At 46.5% G+C, this 20,126-nt stretch overlaps 1 protein-coding gene across 1 annotated transcript in view; it reads right to left on the bottom strand.

Annotated features, from left to right (window-relative positions):
- Positions 1-20,126, bottom strand: part of SPECC1L (sperm antigen with calponin homology and coiled-coil domains 1 like) — a 120,147-nt gene that overhangs the window by 11,197 nt on the left and 88,824 nt on the right. Inside the window, exons 12-13 of the mRNA XM_056120635.1 lie at positions 18,199-18,355; positions 14,059-14,161 (exon numbers count right to left, since the gene is read on the bottom strand). Of these exons, the coding sequence (XP_055976610.1) occupies positions 14,059-14,161; positions 18,199-18,355 (260 nt within the window). The remainder of the gene's footprint in view (positions 1-14,058; positions 14,162-18,198; positions 18,356-20,126) is intronic.

The following is a 20,126-nucleotide window of genomic DNA, read 5'->3' as shown; positions in this document are numbered from 1 at the left end:
TCTGCAGGGGGAACCCAGTACGCTGCACCTGTGTCTCTCCCCCACAGACACCCGCCCAGGGAACAGAAGTGAGGGTGTGAGGGCTCTGTGGGCAGGCGGGCTCGCATCTCGAGCCTCCAGCAGGCCATACAGGGCCTGACTCTGCGTCTCAAAGACCACAGTCCTCAAAGGTGGGCTTGTGCTTTGAAGGAGTCCAACAAAAAAACCTGGCACACTCTTGCAGTCAGTCGGCAAGTAACGTCTGCTGAAAAAATAAACTCACTAACAAACTTCTGAGAGGTGCTAAAGGGGCCAGAGTACAAACCTTATAGTCCAAAGCCCCAAGTCTGGTCCCTAGCACTGCATACTGCATGCCCCCCTGCCCGTCCGCCCCCTCCCCCCCGACACACAGATGCACACATATCACTCACTCCAGTGGTACACAGCCCCCAGCACTGCTGAACCTGAGCACGGAACTATAAGTGCAGGAGCGTTCCCTGGGTCCCTGACCACAGCTCGAGAGCACCCCTCAAAGAGAAGAAATTTCTGAGGAAAAGTAGATGGAAAAGTTCAGAGGACATGCAAGTCTTAGGTGATGGGCCAGAGCGGTAGTACAGCGGGTTGGGTACTCGCCTTGCACGTGGCTAACCCAGGTCGGATCCCTGGTGCCCCACAAAATGTTCTTCCCCGAGCCCTGACAGGTACGGTCCCTAAATGCACAGGCAGCTGTAAGCCCTGTACACAGCCAGGTAAGCAAAACAAAAATTCTTCTCCATTCCAAGGATGCACCTGCAGAGGCTCCGTATTTGGGGCTTTGCTGCTGACTCTGCAGCACTGGCCCCCGCTCGACCCTGATGGTGAGGGCAACAGAGCTGATTCCGGTTCCGGTGGCTGCTGGAAATGGCCCAGATGTGGGGTGGTGCCACCTGCTGAGGTGGAGTCGAGGGGAACTGGCTCTGTCTGTGCTGTCACTGGCCCTCCAAACAAAAACAAAACAAAACAAAACAAAAAAGTCTCAGCTGAGCCTGGCTAGGGGTGACGGTGGGAAGGGAAGAATGCTTGGACTTCTAAACACGAGGGCTATTCGAAGACAACACGGAAGCCATCACACTCTTCAAACAAACAAACAAACAAACAAACATGAAGGACTGGAGAGAGCACAGAGGCCAGGCGCTTGTCTTGTGTACAGCCCACTCAGGTTGAATCCCCAGCATCCCACATGGTCCATGAGCCCCGTCGGGTGATCCCTGAGGAAAGAGGCAGGAGTAAGCCCTGAGCAGCACCAGGTGTGGCCGAAAAAGCAGAAAGAGAAAGAAAAGAAACAAACCAACCTGATTCATGCAGGAAAACGCCACCACACAGAGACTACACAATACACTGTTAGTTCAGCCAAAGAGCCCTGCCTTGGTGAGGAACACCAGGAGGGAAGACGGTGATTTGGACGCGTCACTTCTCCTCTGGGAATCACAGCCCACAGATGGAGGGGCACCCTCGGATCTGTGCAGAGACAGAAGGCAAGCCTGGAATGGTTCCTGCTCTTACCCAGAACTGTATCCCCGGTCTGAAATCTCGCGGGCCGGGCCCAGGCCTCCCAGGACACCAGAGCACAGGGCAGCCTGGGCGTGAAGTGCCCGCAGCCCTGCAGTAGCTGGGGAAGGAAATGAACTCAGGAAAGAGATGCTCAATATAGCGCGCTCACCGTGAGATGACCCTGGCGTCCTGCTGACAGCAGGAACAGGACACTTTTTCTATCTGTCAGTGCCGCTGTTTCTACACCTACAGTGAACCATCTTGGCAGAGGATAAAATGGCTGAACATCGAAGAAAGTACCACACTGATGGCACCACTTTCCTGTGCTTCTCATCAGACTCAAACTCAGTGGTCTACTTCATCTGTAAGTGTAACGCATTTTAAAGGGGCGGGGGGCGGGGAGGAGAGTCAGAAGACAGCTCAGCAATCGGGGCACATGAGTTGCACGAGCTATTCAAACCCGGGCCCCTAACCCCCTCCACCCCCCCAACCCCCCTTGCACAATCAGGTAGCCCTGGTGGCCCAGAAGAACAGCTGGGGCTACAAACGGCCTCTCTGGCTCCTCATCAAGCTGTTCAACGGCCTTGATCCCAGAGACTCAGAAACAGATCTCAAAACCCAGCGGCTTTTGTCAGAAATGTGTCCGGACCCCGCAGTAGGTTACTGTCGCTGGGCCACCCCAGGGGGGAATGGGTACTGTCCCTCCGCCTGCTCCCTCTTGGCGACTTGGGGGCTGTCATCCTCCAGAGGCCATTGGACAGTCAGGCTTGGGCCCGCAGTGACAAAACTTGTTGGGTCTCACAGGATGGGGGGGGAGGTGGAGCCAGGCCTGTCCTCCCCACCCTAACGAGACCCCAAGTCATCGCCCACAAACGGCCTCTCTGGCTCCTCATCAAGCTGTTCAACGGCCTTGATCCCAGAGACTCAGAAACAGATCTCAAAACCCAGCGGCTTTTGTTAGAAATGTGTCCGGACCCCGCAGTAGGTTACTGTCACCGGGCCACTCCAGGGGGGAATGGGTGCTGTCCCTCCGCCTGCTCCCTCTTGGCGACTTGGGGGCTGTCATCCTCCAAAGGCCATTGGACAGTCAGGCTTGGGCCCGCAGTGACGAAACTTGTTGGGTCTCACGGGATGAGGGGGGAGGTGGAGCCAGGCCTGTCTTCCCCACCCCAATGAGACCCCAAGTCATCGCCCACGAATGGCCTCTTTGGCTCCTTATCAAGCTGCTCAACGGCCATGATCCCAGAGACTCAGGAGCAGATCTCTAAACCCAGTGGCTTTTGGCAGAAATCCCTCCAGATTTAAGCATTAAAATTTCAGAATTTCAAAACCACATGGCCCTACTGCAGCCACACGACATCATATGTTAGTCATAACCAGCAATAGAAAACAAATTGTCTATTGTTGCCTTTTCAGCAGATCTGAGTGTTGGGGTAAAATCTCAAATAATGGTGGGTCTGGTGTCGAAATATTGAATGTGATCAAAGCAGAGAGAGAGTAATGTGGAGATCATCTGCCCCACAGGCAGGGGGAGGGTGTGGGATGAGGGTATACTGGGGTTGTTGGTGGTGGAGAATGGGCACTGGTGAAGGTATGGGTGTTTCATTGTATGACTGAGACTTAGACCCAAAAGCTTTGTAACTGCTCTCACGGTGATTCAATAAATAAAATTATAAAAAATGGAAAAAGAAAAAAAAAAGAACAGCTGGGGCTGACCCAGGTGCCCTAGTACCACCAGGCAGCACAGCACTGTCAAGCCCCAGGCATCCAGCCATTTGGCCTGACCCCCGGGCACCACTTGGGAGACCCCCGCACTGCCCACCACACCTCCCAACAAAGACAAACACTTTACACCTGAACCAGAGGCAATGAGATACCTGCAGTGGAAGCATGTGATGACTCTGCCAAAGAGGGGATTTGCCTTCCCTAGGGCCCCAAACGTGGTACTAGGCACTTGTGACATCATATTTACTCCCCAAGTACACTTGGGAGGTCCAACTAAGCCCACTCCCCCAAAACAACAACACCACCACCAACAACGTGAAAGCTGCTTATATCTACTGCACGAACTAGTCGATCTATACTTTCAGATCCAAATACAAGCCCGTGAATACTGATAGGGCTTCGCTTACAATAAGGAACAACTGGAAACAACAACACAACTGGCCGACGACAGCTTGGTTAAACAAGTTCTGATATATGGACTATCCTGGGGTCAGGGGGGGGGGGGGGGCATGGTGAGACAGGAAATACATTGTTGATACTGAACAAATTTAAAAATAATCATGCTAAGAGGCAAAAATCTTACCCAAATGCTACACACTAGGATCCCACTCACATGAATGATGAATTCTGACAGCCACAGCAGATCAGTGGTTACTTGATAGGCGACGAGGAAAGATGGAGCTGGGAAAGAGGCAGGATGCGGAGGCTACAAAGGCGGATGGGGAAACGTCCCTGGCGATGGGTGCGTTTGCTCATCACAGAGGGGGACACTTTCACAGGCCAAGCGTTTTCAAATCACAAGGCGAGAGAGATAGCGCAAGGGCTAATGTGTCTGCCTTGCACACAGCCGGCTCGGGTTCGATCCCTGGAATACGGCCCCCTGAACACTGCCAGGCGCGATCTCTGAGCACAGATCCAGGAGTAAGCCCTAAGCACAGCCGGGTGCACCCAAAAAAAATAAATAAAATCACCAAACCATAAAACCTTGACAACAAAATTTGTCAGGAGAGGTGCTGAAGGACTTCCATGATTAGGTCGTAAGAAGCAGGGGTGGGGTGGAGGGGACGGCGGGGGGGTTTTGCCTGCCTTTCTCTTGGGACACTCGCCGTTGGAATACAGCCAGCACAATGAGAGGAAACCCTGGCCATGGAGAGAGACTACGTAGGTTTCCGTAGTTTCAGTAAAAGTCTCAGCCCACAGTTACCCTCAGCCAGACATGTGGGCTGGAGACTCGGATGAGCCAAGTGGAGCAGAGAGGAGACATTTGTACAAAGCGACCCCCCCCCACCCCCACGCACACTGTTGATCCATGACCTGTGTGTCCTCATTTTTTAATCCAGTAACTTTGGGGATGGTTATTTATTATTTCACAGGAGAAAACCAGATCCTCTTTCTCCTGGAAAGAATGCCTAGAGAACTCAGAAAGAAAATATTTTCTCCCCTCCACCCCTTAATATAGAATGCTCAATCGCCTACCAGATTTGGAAGAGGATGGAAATCAGAACCTGAGAGGGGCAGAGTGCCCTGAGAGAGGTGGGTGAGCAACGGATCCAGACAGCGTTGGAAGACAGACAACAGAAAGCGCTTGCCCGTCTACTGACCCACTCCATGAGGTCTCTGTTAGAGAAGTATAAATGCTGGACGCCGGAGAGATCATAGAGCAGGCCGGGTGCTTGTCTCGCATGTAGCCAACCTGGGTTCAATCCCCGGCATCACATATGGTCCCAGAATGAGAGAGAGTGAGAGATCAAAAGAGCGTGAGAGAGAGGGAGAGTGAGAGCGAGAGAGGAGAGAGAGAGGAGGGGGGGAGAGAGAGAGACAGAGTGAGAGAGGAGAGAGAGGAGAGAGAGAGAGAGAGAGAGAGAGAGAGAGAGAGAGAGAGAGAGAGAGAGAGAGAGAGAGAGGGCTGAAGAAGAAAGAAGACCAGGTTTGAACTGTGAAATCTCGGAGGTTGACAGTGAAGATAGTTCTGGAACAGTGACTGGGGATGACAGGTGTGGAAGTTGAATGAGCTGAGGGGAGGAGCCACCGGTGCAAGGATCTATTTAACATCTAGAATATTTCACTGGTGACAAGTACAATTTTTGTGACCTTAAAAAAAAAGGAAATTTCCTGTAATTCTGTATCATGGGGATAGCAACAGTATCTTTACAGATAACCTGCCTCCCCAAATGAGAGCAGTCACTCTAAATGTCCACACTGACTTCAGATCACGTGGAACTCAGTTATGAACCACCCGAGTGCTCACATAATTACCCTGTCAAATCTCAACTTCTCTCCAGACCTCATGCTGTTAGACTGGCATCTTATCTTAAGGCAGATAAAGCACTAGGGGGGAAAAAGTGATTTCTCAGGATCTAAGAAGAGTGGCATGCTGTAAGGATTATCTGAGTCAGATAAATGGACCGGTTTTGCTTTTATTAAAAATAATTAAGCAACTCCCCCCAAATGTTACTTATCTGATTTTTCTTCAGCTTGATTTCTCAGCAATCATCATAATAAAAAGACCTACTACTTACAGAAGTCTGAACATGGGGCCTGGGGCAGACAGGCTGACCCAGGAGGAAGAGCCCGCAGGCTGCAAGTGCAGAGAGGAATGTGGGGCCTTGGGCCTGGAGCTGCCTCTCTCGCTTCCCGTTTCCTCACCTGAGGAGTGAAAGCCCCCACACCATCTGTCTTGATTTCCAGCCTGAAGTCTGACTTTCTCCCAATTTCTAGAAGAGGAATTTTGGGTGCTCATTCAGATCAAGCTCTTCAAATTTCATCTTAGGAAACCCAGCACTCAGACACAGCCCTCAAAGCGAAAGCGCACCGGCAACCCAACCACTTCATTGCGCCCGGCAGGTTTCCTCTGTCATTCCTGGGAGTGCAACGGGAAGCGAATGAATAAAGGGCAGAGGAACAAAATCTTAGTGAAAGAACTTAGTCTCTGATGACTCCTCAGGCGTCTCCCACCTCCAGCACTCCCAGCACATTCAATGGAGAGGCTACAATGGGCCGGGCACAGGGACCAGCACTGTGTGTCAGTTCATGGCTCTCCAGAGGGTGAGCAAGACACCAGGACTATCACTATCACCCCGTTGTTTGTCGATTTGCTCGAGCGAGCGCCAGTAACATCTCTATTTGTCCCTGTCACACGCCAGTGTCACCAGGACTAAACAGCTTTCAGATCGGTCCTGAATGAGAAAACTGAAAATCAGCATTTAAGTTAGACCTAGTGCTGGGGGGCAGGAGAGGCAGAGCAGGGGTTAAGGCCCTTGCTCTGCAGGCAGCCGACCTCGGTTGGATTCGCAGCACTGCATGTGGCTCCCAGTCCGAGAGAGGAGAGATCCCTGAGTGCAGAACCTGGTGGAAGCCCTGAGCACAGTGGGGTGTGCCTTCCCCTCATCACCCCGTACCCCCTGAAACCCAAACTGGGGCTATACCTAATTCCTCCACTCTCACCTCTAATTTGTGTCAGGGCAAAAGAAAAAAACTTGGGAAGCATCATCCACGTCCACTGAAACAAAGGAAAAATGAATTCATGGTAACAATACTAAGCAACTCATTAAAAAAATTTATAGTGCTGATATTTATGGAAATAGATACTAATGGCTGCTGTCAAATTCTGTTTGAGGAGAATGAAAGAAACACATTGTGACTCTGGGAAAGCTGTTTCCCAGCTGCTCTGTTTGGCATTAGAAGGAATCCCCTGGAAACAGGAAGCAGTTCTTTTGCTCTGCTGTGACACTGAGAATCATCTAACCTCCTCCGCCTGCGAGACAGTGGACCTAGGCCCGAGAAGCCGAGATGTAAGCTCTGCTATTCCCTGGTGGCTGATGGAGACATGTGACCTTCTTGTCCAGCAGCTGTGAGCCGTCAGGATGAAGATATCTTGTTATCGATGCAGAAAGTCAGGACTGCAGCAGTTCTGTTTGTTTCACTGGAGAGAACTTGAGAGAACTTGCGAGTATAAGTGAGTTCCGATAAAGAACGGGTGGGGCTTACAGAGCTAGCCATTCTTTTCCCCTTTGTTCAAGTAAGTTCAACCCCTGGAACACAATGGATATTCATAGACAAGATCTTTCTGTATAGAAACTTGGCTTCGACGCAAAATGACCATGTTTAAAAATGTGGGGTGGGGTGGGGCCACACCCAGCAGTGCTCAGGAGTTACTCTTAGTTCTGCACTCAGGAATCATTCCTGGCACTGCATGAGGGACCAAATGGGATGCCGGGGACCGAACTCTGGGAGGCCATTTCCATGACCTTAAGATTCTGGTTCTAAAAGAAGGAAATGAACCAACAAAGCTTTGACCAGAAAAACTCCTTCCACGCAGTGCTCAGTTCCCACCGGCAGAAGCCCAGCTTGTCACCCACCCTTATCCCAGCCTGAGCTGGAGTCATGACAAGGAGGCTAAGGAGGAAGAGAGGGAAGGGGAGGTGGGAGAGCAAGTGGCATCCTGTAAAACTAACGAAGATCTCTTCTGATATGGGCAGGTGTGTGATGTGTGCAGAGGATGCTTTTCTATCCATCCCCTGGCCACTCCGGGGATCACAAAAAGCCTGGTCAATCACATCGAGGCACCAATCACTTCACGTGAGGGAAGCTGCCTTTGTATAGAGAATTCACTTAGCCCACAGCTCCAAAGTGTTGGGAGTAAGTAAGAAAGGAGCATTACAGACCAGGCTCACTATGGGTTGCCCAAGGAGACAATCGCAAGTACCACATGAATACTTCGCACAATCTATTAAGAGAATTTCCTTTTCTCCTATTTGTCTACAGACAATCTAATGTTACAAAGGATGCTGTGAAGGATCAAGCTATTTTTATCTGTTCTTTAGCTTTTACTTTACTAACACTCTTTTCAATTTATGAGGGCAAACAATTCTGGGAGAATAAGGGATAAATGCTCTTTTGTTGTTGCTTAGTGAATGAGGGTCAAGAAAGACAAGAAAAGAGAGAGGGCGGGGGGGAGGAGAAGAAGCCTGGAGGAAGTTCACTGGGAAACTTCTAGGTGTGGTGGAGCAGAGGCTGACAAACCCTTTTTCTAAAGGGCGAACATAAAACTAGAAAAAACTATCAAGAACAACGGTTTCATGGTGCTGGAAATCAAAGGTGAATAACAAAGTAGGCAGCATTATTCATGGAAAAGAGTCAAAACTACAGATAAGAATGGGAAACTGGTGTTTCCCCCCCTTAATTTTCCCCTTCAAATATAAATGGTGTATATCGTGTATGTCTATATATATATACATATATATAAGCACATGTACAAATACATGTACCATATGTGTATGTGTATAAGTACCATGTATATATAAGAACCATGTATATGTGTGCATATGTATTTGTGTATACATATAAGCACCGTGTGTGTGTATGTGTGTGTGTGTGTACACGTACATACTCATACACACAAACTTATGGTGCTTGGGGGTCACTCCCAGAAATACTGGGGGAACAATGCGGCAGCAGGGAGAAAACCTGGGCCTTTATCATGCAAAGCTTGTGTTCCAGCCCTCTGAGAGATCTCTCCAGTTCCAAGAGGACACAATCTTAACATTTATGTACCTAGTAACTGTTTCAAAATACACAAAGCAAAAACTGCTAGCACGCTATGGAAAAACAGAAACCCAAGACTAAAGCCAAGGAATTCCAGTATCAACAACTGACAGACTAAACAGGCAGAAAATAGTTAAAGATACAGATTGGAACAACATTCTCAACCGGGAGACCTAACTTACATTTGCAGAATAGTTCTCCAACAACAACAGCACTTTCAACAGCTAGAGGTGTTCCTGAGTGACACATGACTGAAATGCATGGGTCCACTTGGAGGTAAATTCTCTTATAAATAAATGATGTTATGCAGCATCAACAAACTGCAAATGTGTTTTTTCTCCCTTATGATTTTCTACGGAATATTAAACAAAATGTTATTGAGTGCTTGTTACTGATGTCTTGGGAGTAGGGGAACAGTGCTGGGAAGCCCCATGCTGTTCAAGGGTCAACTGCATGTGCCACACACCATGGACTGGAGCACATGCTTCACATGCAGGAGGCCCAGTTTCAAACTCAGCACCACAGGGTCCCCCGAGCAGGTCCCCCAAGCACAGCCAGGGGCGACCACCTGGCACCAAGCTACTCCTGTAGTCCCCAAGCACTGCCAGGTATGACTGCCCCCATCCCCTCTCCCCCCAACACACACGCACACACACACACACACACACGCCTGGGGGACATGCTGGGGTGCACAGCAGGCAGTACAGTGCCAGCAACCTAAACTAGGGCCGTGCACAGGATTCATGCAACCTGAAGCTGTCCAGTACATTTCACAGCTGCCAGGGTAAATGGGCTTACAGAGACATTCCAATCTTTTACAGCTCTAGTAAATGTATTTCCTTCTATTAATTTCTAGGAAGGTAGGCTAGAATCTTTCTGTAATATGACCAAGAATGCATAAACTGAGAGCTGACAATGGATTGACATCAATCCATCATTTTAGGGCCGAAGAGCTCCACTACCTGAATCATTTTTAGTTCCTTTCTGTTACTCATTCCTTTTTTTGATTCTAATCATTTCATCAGGGTTTCTGGTAGACCTGGTATCTCAGAAGGAACGAGAACTCCTATGTACCAAGAGAGAAGGAGGTCGGATGACAGCCTCTCCTGACAGAGGGAGTTTCTAAGTGTCGTTAGACAACCAGAGTAAGCGTTGGGCACCTAAAGACAAATTCTGGGGTGTACTTCTTGTAGGGTCTCTGTTAAAATGTGAAACAGCTTTCAGGGTCATTCATTTTGAACCCAAAACTTTTACCTCCCAAGTACTGTGTAAACAATTTTTGTCCTCTTGAAGTGCTTTCTGCTGAATTTCCCCAACTAATTTGACATATACCTTGAGGGCAAAAATTATCTCACAAATTGCATTCACACGGGTGGTGGGTAGTGGGCACTGGTGAAGGGATTGGTGTTGGAACGAGAGACGCCTGAAACTCAATCATAAATATCTTTATAACTTTGAAATTCACGGTGATTCAATGAAAAAAGCAAAACAACACCAACAATAAAAATTGCATTCTCTACTCTGAGAGTCTTTTTCCTGGGCTTCTGGACCTTAGTAGTCCTGAATTCAAATTTGCGTTGTCCTAGTTAGTAATCCGAAACAAGTTCTGGGCTGCTGCTTTCTATCTGGTATGGCCAGAAGTTGGCAGATGCTGCAAGGATTTTTTTTTTTAAGGCAGAAACTCAGCTCGGTGTGTTTTCTTTCTTTCTTTCTGTAATTTGGCTCCTGCCAAATTTATCCTGGCTGCTTTCACTTGTTCCCAGTGCCTTCAAAGATATAAATATGTATTTTAAATAGCTTTTATAGTAGTTCAGAACCACAGAGTTTGGTGTAACAACAGTCTAACTCAACAACATACAGACGTTTATGTAGAATTGTATTTACTGGTGTGTTTTTCACTGTAGCTTTCTGAAAATAGGAATTTTCTGATCTCTGTTTCAACACCCAGCAACACGATATTCGGCACAGAGCTTAGAATGATTTTAAGTTGGTGTCTAAGTCAGCTGGGCTAACTTAAAAATTGTAAGTTATTTAAATTTAAAACCATGCTAATAGTAAAGTGTATGCTTTACATGTACGAGACCTAGGTCTGAGCCCCAGCATTGCCACACACACACATGCAAAGTATCTACGTTAACTTTTGCATTTAGAAAAATTGCTAGAATACCAGTAAAGCCTAATACATAAAAACTTCATTTCTAAATTATTTAAACCCATCAACTGTTCACTCATATCCACTACGAAATGGCCAGTTTTCGTCTTCTTTGGCTCAAGCACTAAAGAACAAATTCCCAACTAAACTGCATTTAATGCTTATTAGAGATTAAATTACCTCAGGCAGTACTAAGAGCTTCTGTTCATTTATTAAAACTGTTTTGTACTAGATTAAGTGATTTTGTTATTCTTTGGCTTAACTAAGCCATTTTTAAGTCTGGCATCTTATGAGAAAACGATGCAATTTTTCATTTAAAGTGAAGCTCTCTTATATTAACCTTTGAGGGGCTCCTTGGTTTTAATCAGTTAGGCTTTTCTAAAATAAAAGAACAGGAATGCAACATAAACTGCCACAAACATAATTTGTAACCAAAACAAGTTTACCAAGAGTATAAATTATTTTCTCTATTATCTGGTTTGCTTTATTGTACTATTCATCTCATACTGTTAGTCCCTAAAGAAACGGATAAAAGAACTGAAAGTCCCTGGGAAGCAGAAATTACAACGGTTAGAGAACAGGATTAGATTATTACTTCTTATAGGTTCTCCCTATAAGTCTTAAAAATTATTATTTAAATTTAAAACCATCATCATACAAAACAGAGGCACCGATTAAAATAAGCAAGATGCAGTCCTTAAAGCAGCAACTCAGAAAGTTGTGGATGGGAAGCCATGAACTCACAACAGAGCCTTGAGGCAGTCATTTATTTGCGTGGGGAATCTCGGCCTCACATTTGTAAACCTGACAGTAATCAGACCATCGAGGCCCTTTTAACAGTAATATTTTAGCATTCTAAAACTTTAGTGAACAATAAGTGATGGCACAATTTAAAAGGGACAAATTTGTTAGATAAAAGGCCAAAGTCAGAGGGCTTGTTTTGTAATGGACAGTTAATAAAATTACAGTGTGATTAATGCAATTATTTTAGGATGACTCTTAAGAGTTAAAGGAAGACGATACGGGTATTAGGGAATCTATCTCCATTGATTAGACAGCTCCTATGACATACAGCATGCATGTGCTGAGGAGTAATGATGCATCTGGGGTCTGAGAAAGCAGTACGTGCTAAGTGTCACTTAACGGCTCCTGCTCAAGTGAGCTGGTCAAGTGTCACAACCTGCCCTTTCCTCCAGACTGTGAGTCCTCAGACACTAAAGGGCTGGTTTCAAACTGCCGTCTCCAAAGGACAGGCAAGCTCATCACTCAGCCAGAGCTACAGCCCAGTAAGAGCTTTTTGACAACATATAGATGCAGCTTTCAGTGGAAGATTATGTATTTCAGATGGTCTCATTTTAACTCACAGACTTTGAAATACAAGAACCAGCACCATCTCTATTTTTAAACAGCTTTTAAAGAACAGGTATCTACCTTATAGGACATAAAAGCTAAACAAACAAGGACATCAATATTATTACAGAAGAGTTCATAGGAAATAGGAAGGGGGAGCTGGGTTGTAGCAAAGACTGCCTTAAGCACAAAAATGTTTCCCTTTGTTTAAGGATGCTGAGCTATAGTTTTCTCAGCTGTAGTTTTCTTGTGGGATCTTATTCTAGCATTGGTAAGAGGAAAATATGGGCCTGCGAGAATGAGTTAGGAAATGTCCTTCTATTTTTCGAAACATGGAGGTTAAATCTTCTAAGTATGTGGCAGAAGAGGCTGGGGATGTTATCTGGTGGTACTTGAGCCACAAGGCTTGGCACGCCTCACACCTGCAATACCAAAACATCTGGCAGAAGTCATCTGGTCCTGGCTTTCTGGTGTTCTAGTTCTGTTCAGATTCTTTTTGCTCTTGAGTCAGCCTTGTAGTTTGTGTCTGAGTTAAACGTTCTGAAGATGAATGGTTTGGCTACTGATTTTTGAATGTCCTTCTTGCAACAAGTATTAACTACCGAAGGCAGGACTCAGGATCCTGGTGTTAGGGCTGTTGTGGATCAAATCCCCCTGGCCACCCTGGAAAAGGAGTGACCACTTCCCTGAGCTCACTGCAGGCTGACCCTTAGGACATGGTGCGGAGGGATGGCTATATCCATAGACAGCTACTCCCTCAGCTCAGTGCTTCTCGCACGCTGGGCTGGGACTGTTCTGCTAGCAGTTCCTGGCCTTGCGCAGATGTGAGATGAGGGCTGGGGGAGAGGCTATCCAACAGCCTGGTAGTTCTTGCCTTGGACGTGCTCCCTACAATGCTTAGTCCTGACTCCTAACGGTGGCCCTGAACAACCTCCAAGATTCTACTGCTTTACGCCTCCTCTTTCATGTACACATTACCGGGAAACATTGCCCTTTAGCTCCTTTATGAAGTTCTATGAAGAATTCAGAACTCTAAATCCTTTCTTATGTCATGCTTTGTGTTCATCAAAATATGAAAGAGCAATTCAGAGTATCTGTTGAAATTTGAGGAGACTCTTTCTAACACTGGATGTGAGGTCATCAGAACCTTCCAGCAGTCTATGTATATATTTTAGAGGTTTCCATTGTGTACTTCTCCCAAAAGACATCCTTACCTAATGTCACTTAGAGTGGGTTATTAAAATAGTGCAGATGTTGGGGCTGGAGCGATAGCACAGCGGGTAGGGCGTTTGCCTTGCACGCAGCCAACATGGCCAACACAGGTTCGATTCCCAGCACCCCATATGGTCCCCTGAGCACCTCCAGGAGCAATTCCTGAGTGCATGAGCCAGGAGTAACACCTGAGCATCGCCGGGTGTGACCCAAAAAGCAAAAAAAAAAGTGCAGATGTGAGATGAGGGCACAAAGACACCACAACAGGAAGGATGCCCTGGAGAACACCTGGAAGGAAACTTTACATGCAAGATTCAAAGTAAAATTACTACCTTTTCACTTAGTCCAGCCGAGTTCTCAACTAAAGCATTTAACCAGAACTTAAATAACAAGTGCGATAAAGGCAGAAAGACCAGCTCCTCTAAAAGAAACTTTTTCATCCGAGTGCTACTGAGTTGAGTTTGGGGTAGAGTCCAAATGCTGAGACCAGTGACAGGACCTGTCATTCCTAATGTGGGAACCAGCACCTGGCTTAGCAAGTGCTGGTGTGAGCACTGTTAGATTACCTGGTAACCTTCTGTCTTCTTCTGACACCATTTCAGCAAGGCATTCCTCTTTGAGCCTCCATATTCTCTTGCCAGTGCTGAGAGAGGATCCTTCCTTTCTTCCCTGATACATAAAAATAAGAAACCCAAAGGTGAAATAATTTTTAATCTGAGTAGCACTGTAAGTAGATATACACAGTGGCAAGATGTACCTTTTTATTTAGTTTTACCTATCAATTTTTGCAGAGTTGTGACAGAACCATCATCACCAGAAGTTTTGGCTGGAGCAATAGCACAGCGGGTAGGGTGTTCGCCTTACAAGCGGCCAACATGGCCGACCCGAGTTCAATTCCTCCGCCCCTCTTGGAGAGCCCGGCAAGCTACCGAGAGTATTCGATATGCCAGACACAGTAACAACAAAGTCTCCAATGGAGACATTACTGGGCCCACTCGAGCAAATCAACGATCGACGGGAAGGCCTTTACCTTTACCTTTGCTATCTAAAGGGAGAAATTCTACTTATCAGCTACTCGGAAATAGGCAAAATTTCAGTACAATGGACAGTGGACACCCACAGATAATGAAACCTATGTGAAGACGCTTGGAAAGGGAGAACAAATGAATTGTGCCAGCACCTGAAAGGTGGTGTGGCCACCTTTCATTCACTATTTGACCCGAGAACTCTGCTGGCTTTGGCTTTGTTTCACTTTTGTTTCTAACCTCCTAAGTTCTCAAGGACAGCATCTTTAAAGAATGCCTCAGGGGCTAGAGCAATAGCGCAGGCAGTGCTTTAGCCTTGCATGAAGCTGACCTGGGTTCGATCCGAGGCACCCGAGGTCCCTCAAACCTATCTGGAGTGATCTCTGAGCACAGAGTCAGGAGAAACCCCTGAGCACTGTTGGGTATGCCCCCAAACCAAAATAAAATAATTAGAAATGCTTCACTGGGCATGAGAGCTAGTAGAGATGCCTTGTATGTGACTGACCCCAGTGGATTTTCAGCACACATGGTCCCCTAAGCAACAAGAGAAGTGACCCCTGAACAAAGAGCCAGGAGTGAGCAAGCCCTGAACACCCCTAGGAGTGACCCCCAAACCTAACTTCCCTCTCTACCTCCTTTACTGGGCTAGAGATAGCTCAAAAGTCTAGAGTGCAAGTTTTGCATGCAGGAGGCCTGAATTCAACAGTGCACATGGCAAGTTTGCCAGAGCACCCCAGGGAATGACCCTCAGGCGGTGAGGTAGGCAGAGACCCTGAGCAACACCAGGAAGGGCCTCCAAATTCCTTTATTATGAAGACAAAGAGCAAGTCGTGTGAAATAAAGGATTATAAAGCACAAATTCTCTCTTCAAGGTGCTTACAATTGGGGGGAAGAAGGAAAAACAAATAGAAAATATTTTATAGGGGCTGGAGTGATAGCACAGTGGGTAGGGCGTTTGCCTTGCAAGCAGCTGACCCGGGTTCAATCCCTGGCATCCCATCTGGTTCCCTGAGCACCGCCAGGAGTAATTCCTGAATGCAGAGCCAGGAGTAACCCCTGTACATCGCCGGGGGTGACCAAAAAAGTCAAAACAAAAAAACATTATATTCCAAATAAAAAATATTTTGTATTACTCTATAGGCAAACCAGACACAAAATTTAAAAAGGATTCTGAGAGTACTCAGGGATGCAGCAGCAGCAGCAGCAGGAGCTGCATAGCATGTGTCTGCATGCAGATCCGTGTCCTGAGGCTCCACCAGATCTGCTGAACGCAGGTTCACACTTCAATATTCCATTGTCGAGTCACAACCTCAGGCCTCAGGATATAGTTCTGAAGTAGAGCCTAATACTAAGGACCACCTGGGGGAGATGGGCTCTGTAAAGTAACCTATTCCTTGATAAGCAACATACTTTTAAATACTTGGTGTAATTCTGTAGGGATTACTTTACCAGCAGGGTCTCTAGCCCACACCCCATAAATTTCAAGAGCTCATTATGTATCCTAAAGGTTATCAACTTGCAAGTGGTTCAGTATTATTCTGCACAGTGATTCTCCTTTTCCAACTGTCAGAATATCAAAAGTATCTTGCCCTTCGAATCATTTTAGGAAAGCAAAAGTTCCTATTTTGAAATGAAACTTTTCCAACTGGAGGCATAGGGGAGTAACAGTAAATTTATCTTAGAACCAGAAGCAAAAGAACAGAATACTTCAACACCGGGCCTAAGGAGCACCACCGCCTCAAACCCTCGCAGTGAACTGCTGCCATGCATGGTTGGCTGAGAACCCCTGGGAGTGGTCCCAGGTCTTCACAGCACTGTCTGTGGGGACCCAAAACAGAGAAGTGATGTGAACCAAGGCATGAAGGTATACTCCCACTATCTCATTCATTTTAACATGAAAGTCCCTAAACCACGAGCAAGGTTACTATGGGTCACGTGGTCAATTTTGTTATATAAACAGCTTTAAAGCATCAAAGAAAGGCAAATTCTATGGAGACAGTAAGAAGCCATGGAAGAGCCTCCTGGAGCTGAACTTCCCTTTGAGGAGAGGAAACTAGCCAGAATCTATCTTGCCGGAGACCTTACTTCTAAGTAGGGCGCAGGAGTGGGTGCTTGCCCCAGAGGCACCAGCAGCCCCCACCTGGCACACAAAGTGCTCCCCAAGCACAGTCCTGCAGGTGCTGCAATAGAGGAGTGTGAGAGGCCAATTATCTTATTTTATCCTTAACACATGGCGAAAGTTCTGAGACCCATTTCTAGCCCTTCTTTTTGTTTTGTTTTGGGACCACACCTGGCAGTGCCCCAGGCTCACTACTAGCCCTGTACTCAGGGATCATTCTTGGTGGGGACTGGGGAGACCATACGTGGTACCAGGGTCAAGCCCAGGTGAGGTGCATGCAAGGAAAGCATCCTCTCTGTTGTGATTATCTCTTTGGCTCTTTCGATTCTTCTTATGGTCTCCTTCATCAGATTTCCTTCATCTCTATGAACAACATTTTTGGTCATATTCTTTTTTTTTGGAGGGGGTTCATGTTCTTTTTTGGGGGGCTCACGTTTTCTTTCTTCTAAACATTAAGTACTTTCTACAGCTAAGTGGCTTCTGACATAAGAGACACATGAAAAGATACATCACATTTTCATGTATTCATCAACTCTAAATGTAGTATTATATTCTCAGTCCCACCCTTAACAATTAGAGCCATCTTTGATGCGTCTCATTCTTTTATTCCTTCTCGGAGAATCTGTTGCCAGAATTAATGAACTTCTCTTTGAAAACCCCAAGTCCAGCCCTTCTTCCACCATTTCAACTGCCATTGTCTTGGTCCAGATTTGGAGACTTTGCCCTAGAAACATTCTAATATCCTTTTAGCTGCTTTCCTTGACTTTTGTTTAGAATAATCTTTCAATCGTGTCGCTGATTTATTTGTCAAACTTTACAGCTGCTACCCAGTGGCCTTAGAGGGTCTCCATTGCCTCGCAAGAACAATCCCAGCCTACTGGTTTCTACTGCAGCTGAACAGGCCTGGTGTCTCTTTCCATCTCCCTCCAACACACAGCAAACGTCCTTGCTTCCTAGACTGCTGGCTCCCCCAACTCTCGGGTCATTCTTTGTTGTTTGTTTTGGGTCCTGCTCGGCAGTGCTCAAAGGCCCCACCTGGTAGTGCTTGGGGGTCTGTATGCAGTACTGTGGATGGAACCTGGGTATGTGACAAGCAGGACACGTGCCTGACCTCCTCCTGTGCCATCTCTCGGGCCCTATTCATTCTTTTTGTACATTTACTCATGTCACTATCTTTGCCAATAGAGCCCTGCCTTCCTCCCTCTTCTTCAACCTTCAAGGTTGTACTCAAATTCCATTCTTTTAGGAAATCTTCCCTAACATTCTACTCATAACACTAGTATTTTACAATGAGTCTCTGATTTAAAAAAAAAAAAAATCCAAAACCAAACCCAAAACCCCATGAACAAAATAATGAGGTACCTGAGGAAAGGAACTTCTTTTGTTTTTGTTTTCACTTCTATCTTACCCAGTTCTGAGTATAGGGAAAGCAATCAGAAAACAGTAACACACAAAGGGAAAAACATCAGATCAGTGCTTGAAAGCCATTATTTTACAACCAGATGATTCCCTCCCAAAGGCCAGGAAAGTTGGGTCCGAGCTGTGGCCAGTGAACTGCTTACCTGATGCGGCTCCGGGTGGTGGGGGTAACAGAGGCGGTGGGAGAGGAGGAGAGCGAGAGCTGTGGGGAGGTGGTCCCCATAGCCATGAGAGAGGCGGGCGACGCTCCTTCTGGTGCAGAGATATCTCGTTTCATCTCTTCACTACTTCTGCGAGACACTGGTTAGAAGAAATGGGTACTTTCAATTTTATAGCATAAACTGTTTTTTGGGTGGTTGGAGTTTACCCCAGTCGTACTCAGTATCTATTCCAGGCTCTGCGCTCAGGGATCACTCTTGGTGGACTCGGAGGCCACGGGGATGCCTGGGATTGAACCTGGGAAGGCCACGTGCAAGGTGTGCGCTCTAACCACCGTGCTATCTCTCCAGCCCACAAAGACATTTTAAATGGACTTCCTTGGAAGGTTTCAAATATATATATATTTTAAATACCATTTATCACATGAAAATATTTGGGTGGGAGGAGTGTTTGGGCCTTCCAATAGGTACTCAGGAGGCCTGGAGGACCGAACTAGTGATTCTTGATCAAACAAGCTGTTCAGTGCAGGGGCCTGAGATACTGGGTCCTCCAGGGCTGCCCAGTAATGTCTCCATTGTGAGACTTGTTATTACTGTGTTTGGCATATCGAATACATCACGGGTAGCTTGCCAGGCTTTGCTGTGCGGGCGAGATACTCTTGGTAGCTTGCCGAACTCTCCAGAAGGGCGGAGGAATCGAACCCGGGTCGTACGAGATGGCCGTGTGCAAGGCAAACGTCCTAGCCGCTGTGCTATCGCTCCAGATCCCATATACATATAGATATATAACTATATACATACATATATATTAGTTTTATTGGATCACTGTGAGATACAGTTGCAAACTTGCGTAGTCATGTTTCAGTCACATAATGCTCGAGCACCCATTCCTCCACCAGTGCACTTTCCACCATCATTGTTCCCAGTGTCCCACCGGCCACCCTCACCCCATCCCACTCCCTGCCTCTGTGGCAGGTACAATCTTTCTTATTCTCTAATTTTGGGCTTTATGATTTGCAATATAGATAGAAGAAGCCATCCTGTTTGGTCCTTGGTCTACTTTCATCTCCCATCCTAGGCGATCCTTCCAAATCTTCATTTACTTAGTGGTTCCTTCTCCATCCCAACTGCCTTTTCCCCTAGCACCTGAGTCGGGTTTCAAACCATGGTGTGATCCTCCTGGCCCTTATATATCCTAACTGTCCTTAGGTGTTAATCTCATATTATGCTATTTTATAGTCCACAAATGAGTGCAGTCATTCTATGTCTGTCCCTCTCTTTCTAATTTCACTTAGCATGATACTCTCCATGTCCATCCACTTATATGCATATTTCATCTCTTCTAACAGCTGCATCGTACTCCATTGTGTAGATGTACCAGTTTCTTTAACCAGTCATTTGTTCCCAGGCATTCGAATCCCACAGATTTTGAAGGGATGTGACCCCCCCCCCCAAATATTCTGATGTGTCATCATTTCATACACAACGAGAACTCCACATTCAATTACACTGTTGACCCAGAACAACTTGTAGGGTAGAGGTGCTAAACTCCCTGCACCCCAGCATTTGAAAATCTCAAAGTATAATTTTGAACTTGCACAAAAAATACTACCGCAGTTGACAGAAAAAAAAATACCACACCAACAATATAGTTGATGTACAACTATTCTATATATTTTATTTTATTGAATCACCCGAGTTCGATTCCTCCGCCCCTCTCGGAGAGCCCGGCAAGCTACCGAGAGTATTCGATATGCCAGACACAGTAACAACAAAGTCTCCAAAGGAGGCGTTACTGGGCCCGCTCGAGCAAATCGACGATCAACGGGAGGGCCTTTACCTTTACCTTTTTCACCGTGAGAACAGTTACAAAGCTTTCAGGTTTAAGTCTCAGTCATACAATGATCAAAAAT

This window comes from Sorex fumeus, unplaced genomic scaffold, assembly GCF_029834395.1.
Source record: "Sorex fumeus unplaced genomic scaffold, SorFum_2.1 ptg000043l, whole genome shotgun sequence".
Taxonomy (NCBI): domain Eukaryota; kingdom Metazoa; phylum Chordata; class Mammalia; order Eulipotyphla; family Soricidae; genus Sorex; species Sorex fumeus.
The sequence above is the reverse complement of the archived record's forward strand: the minus strand, read 5'-3'. Positions and strand labels throughout refer to the sequence as shown.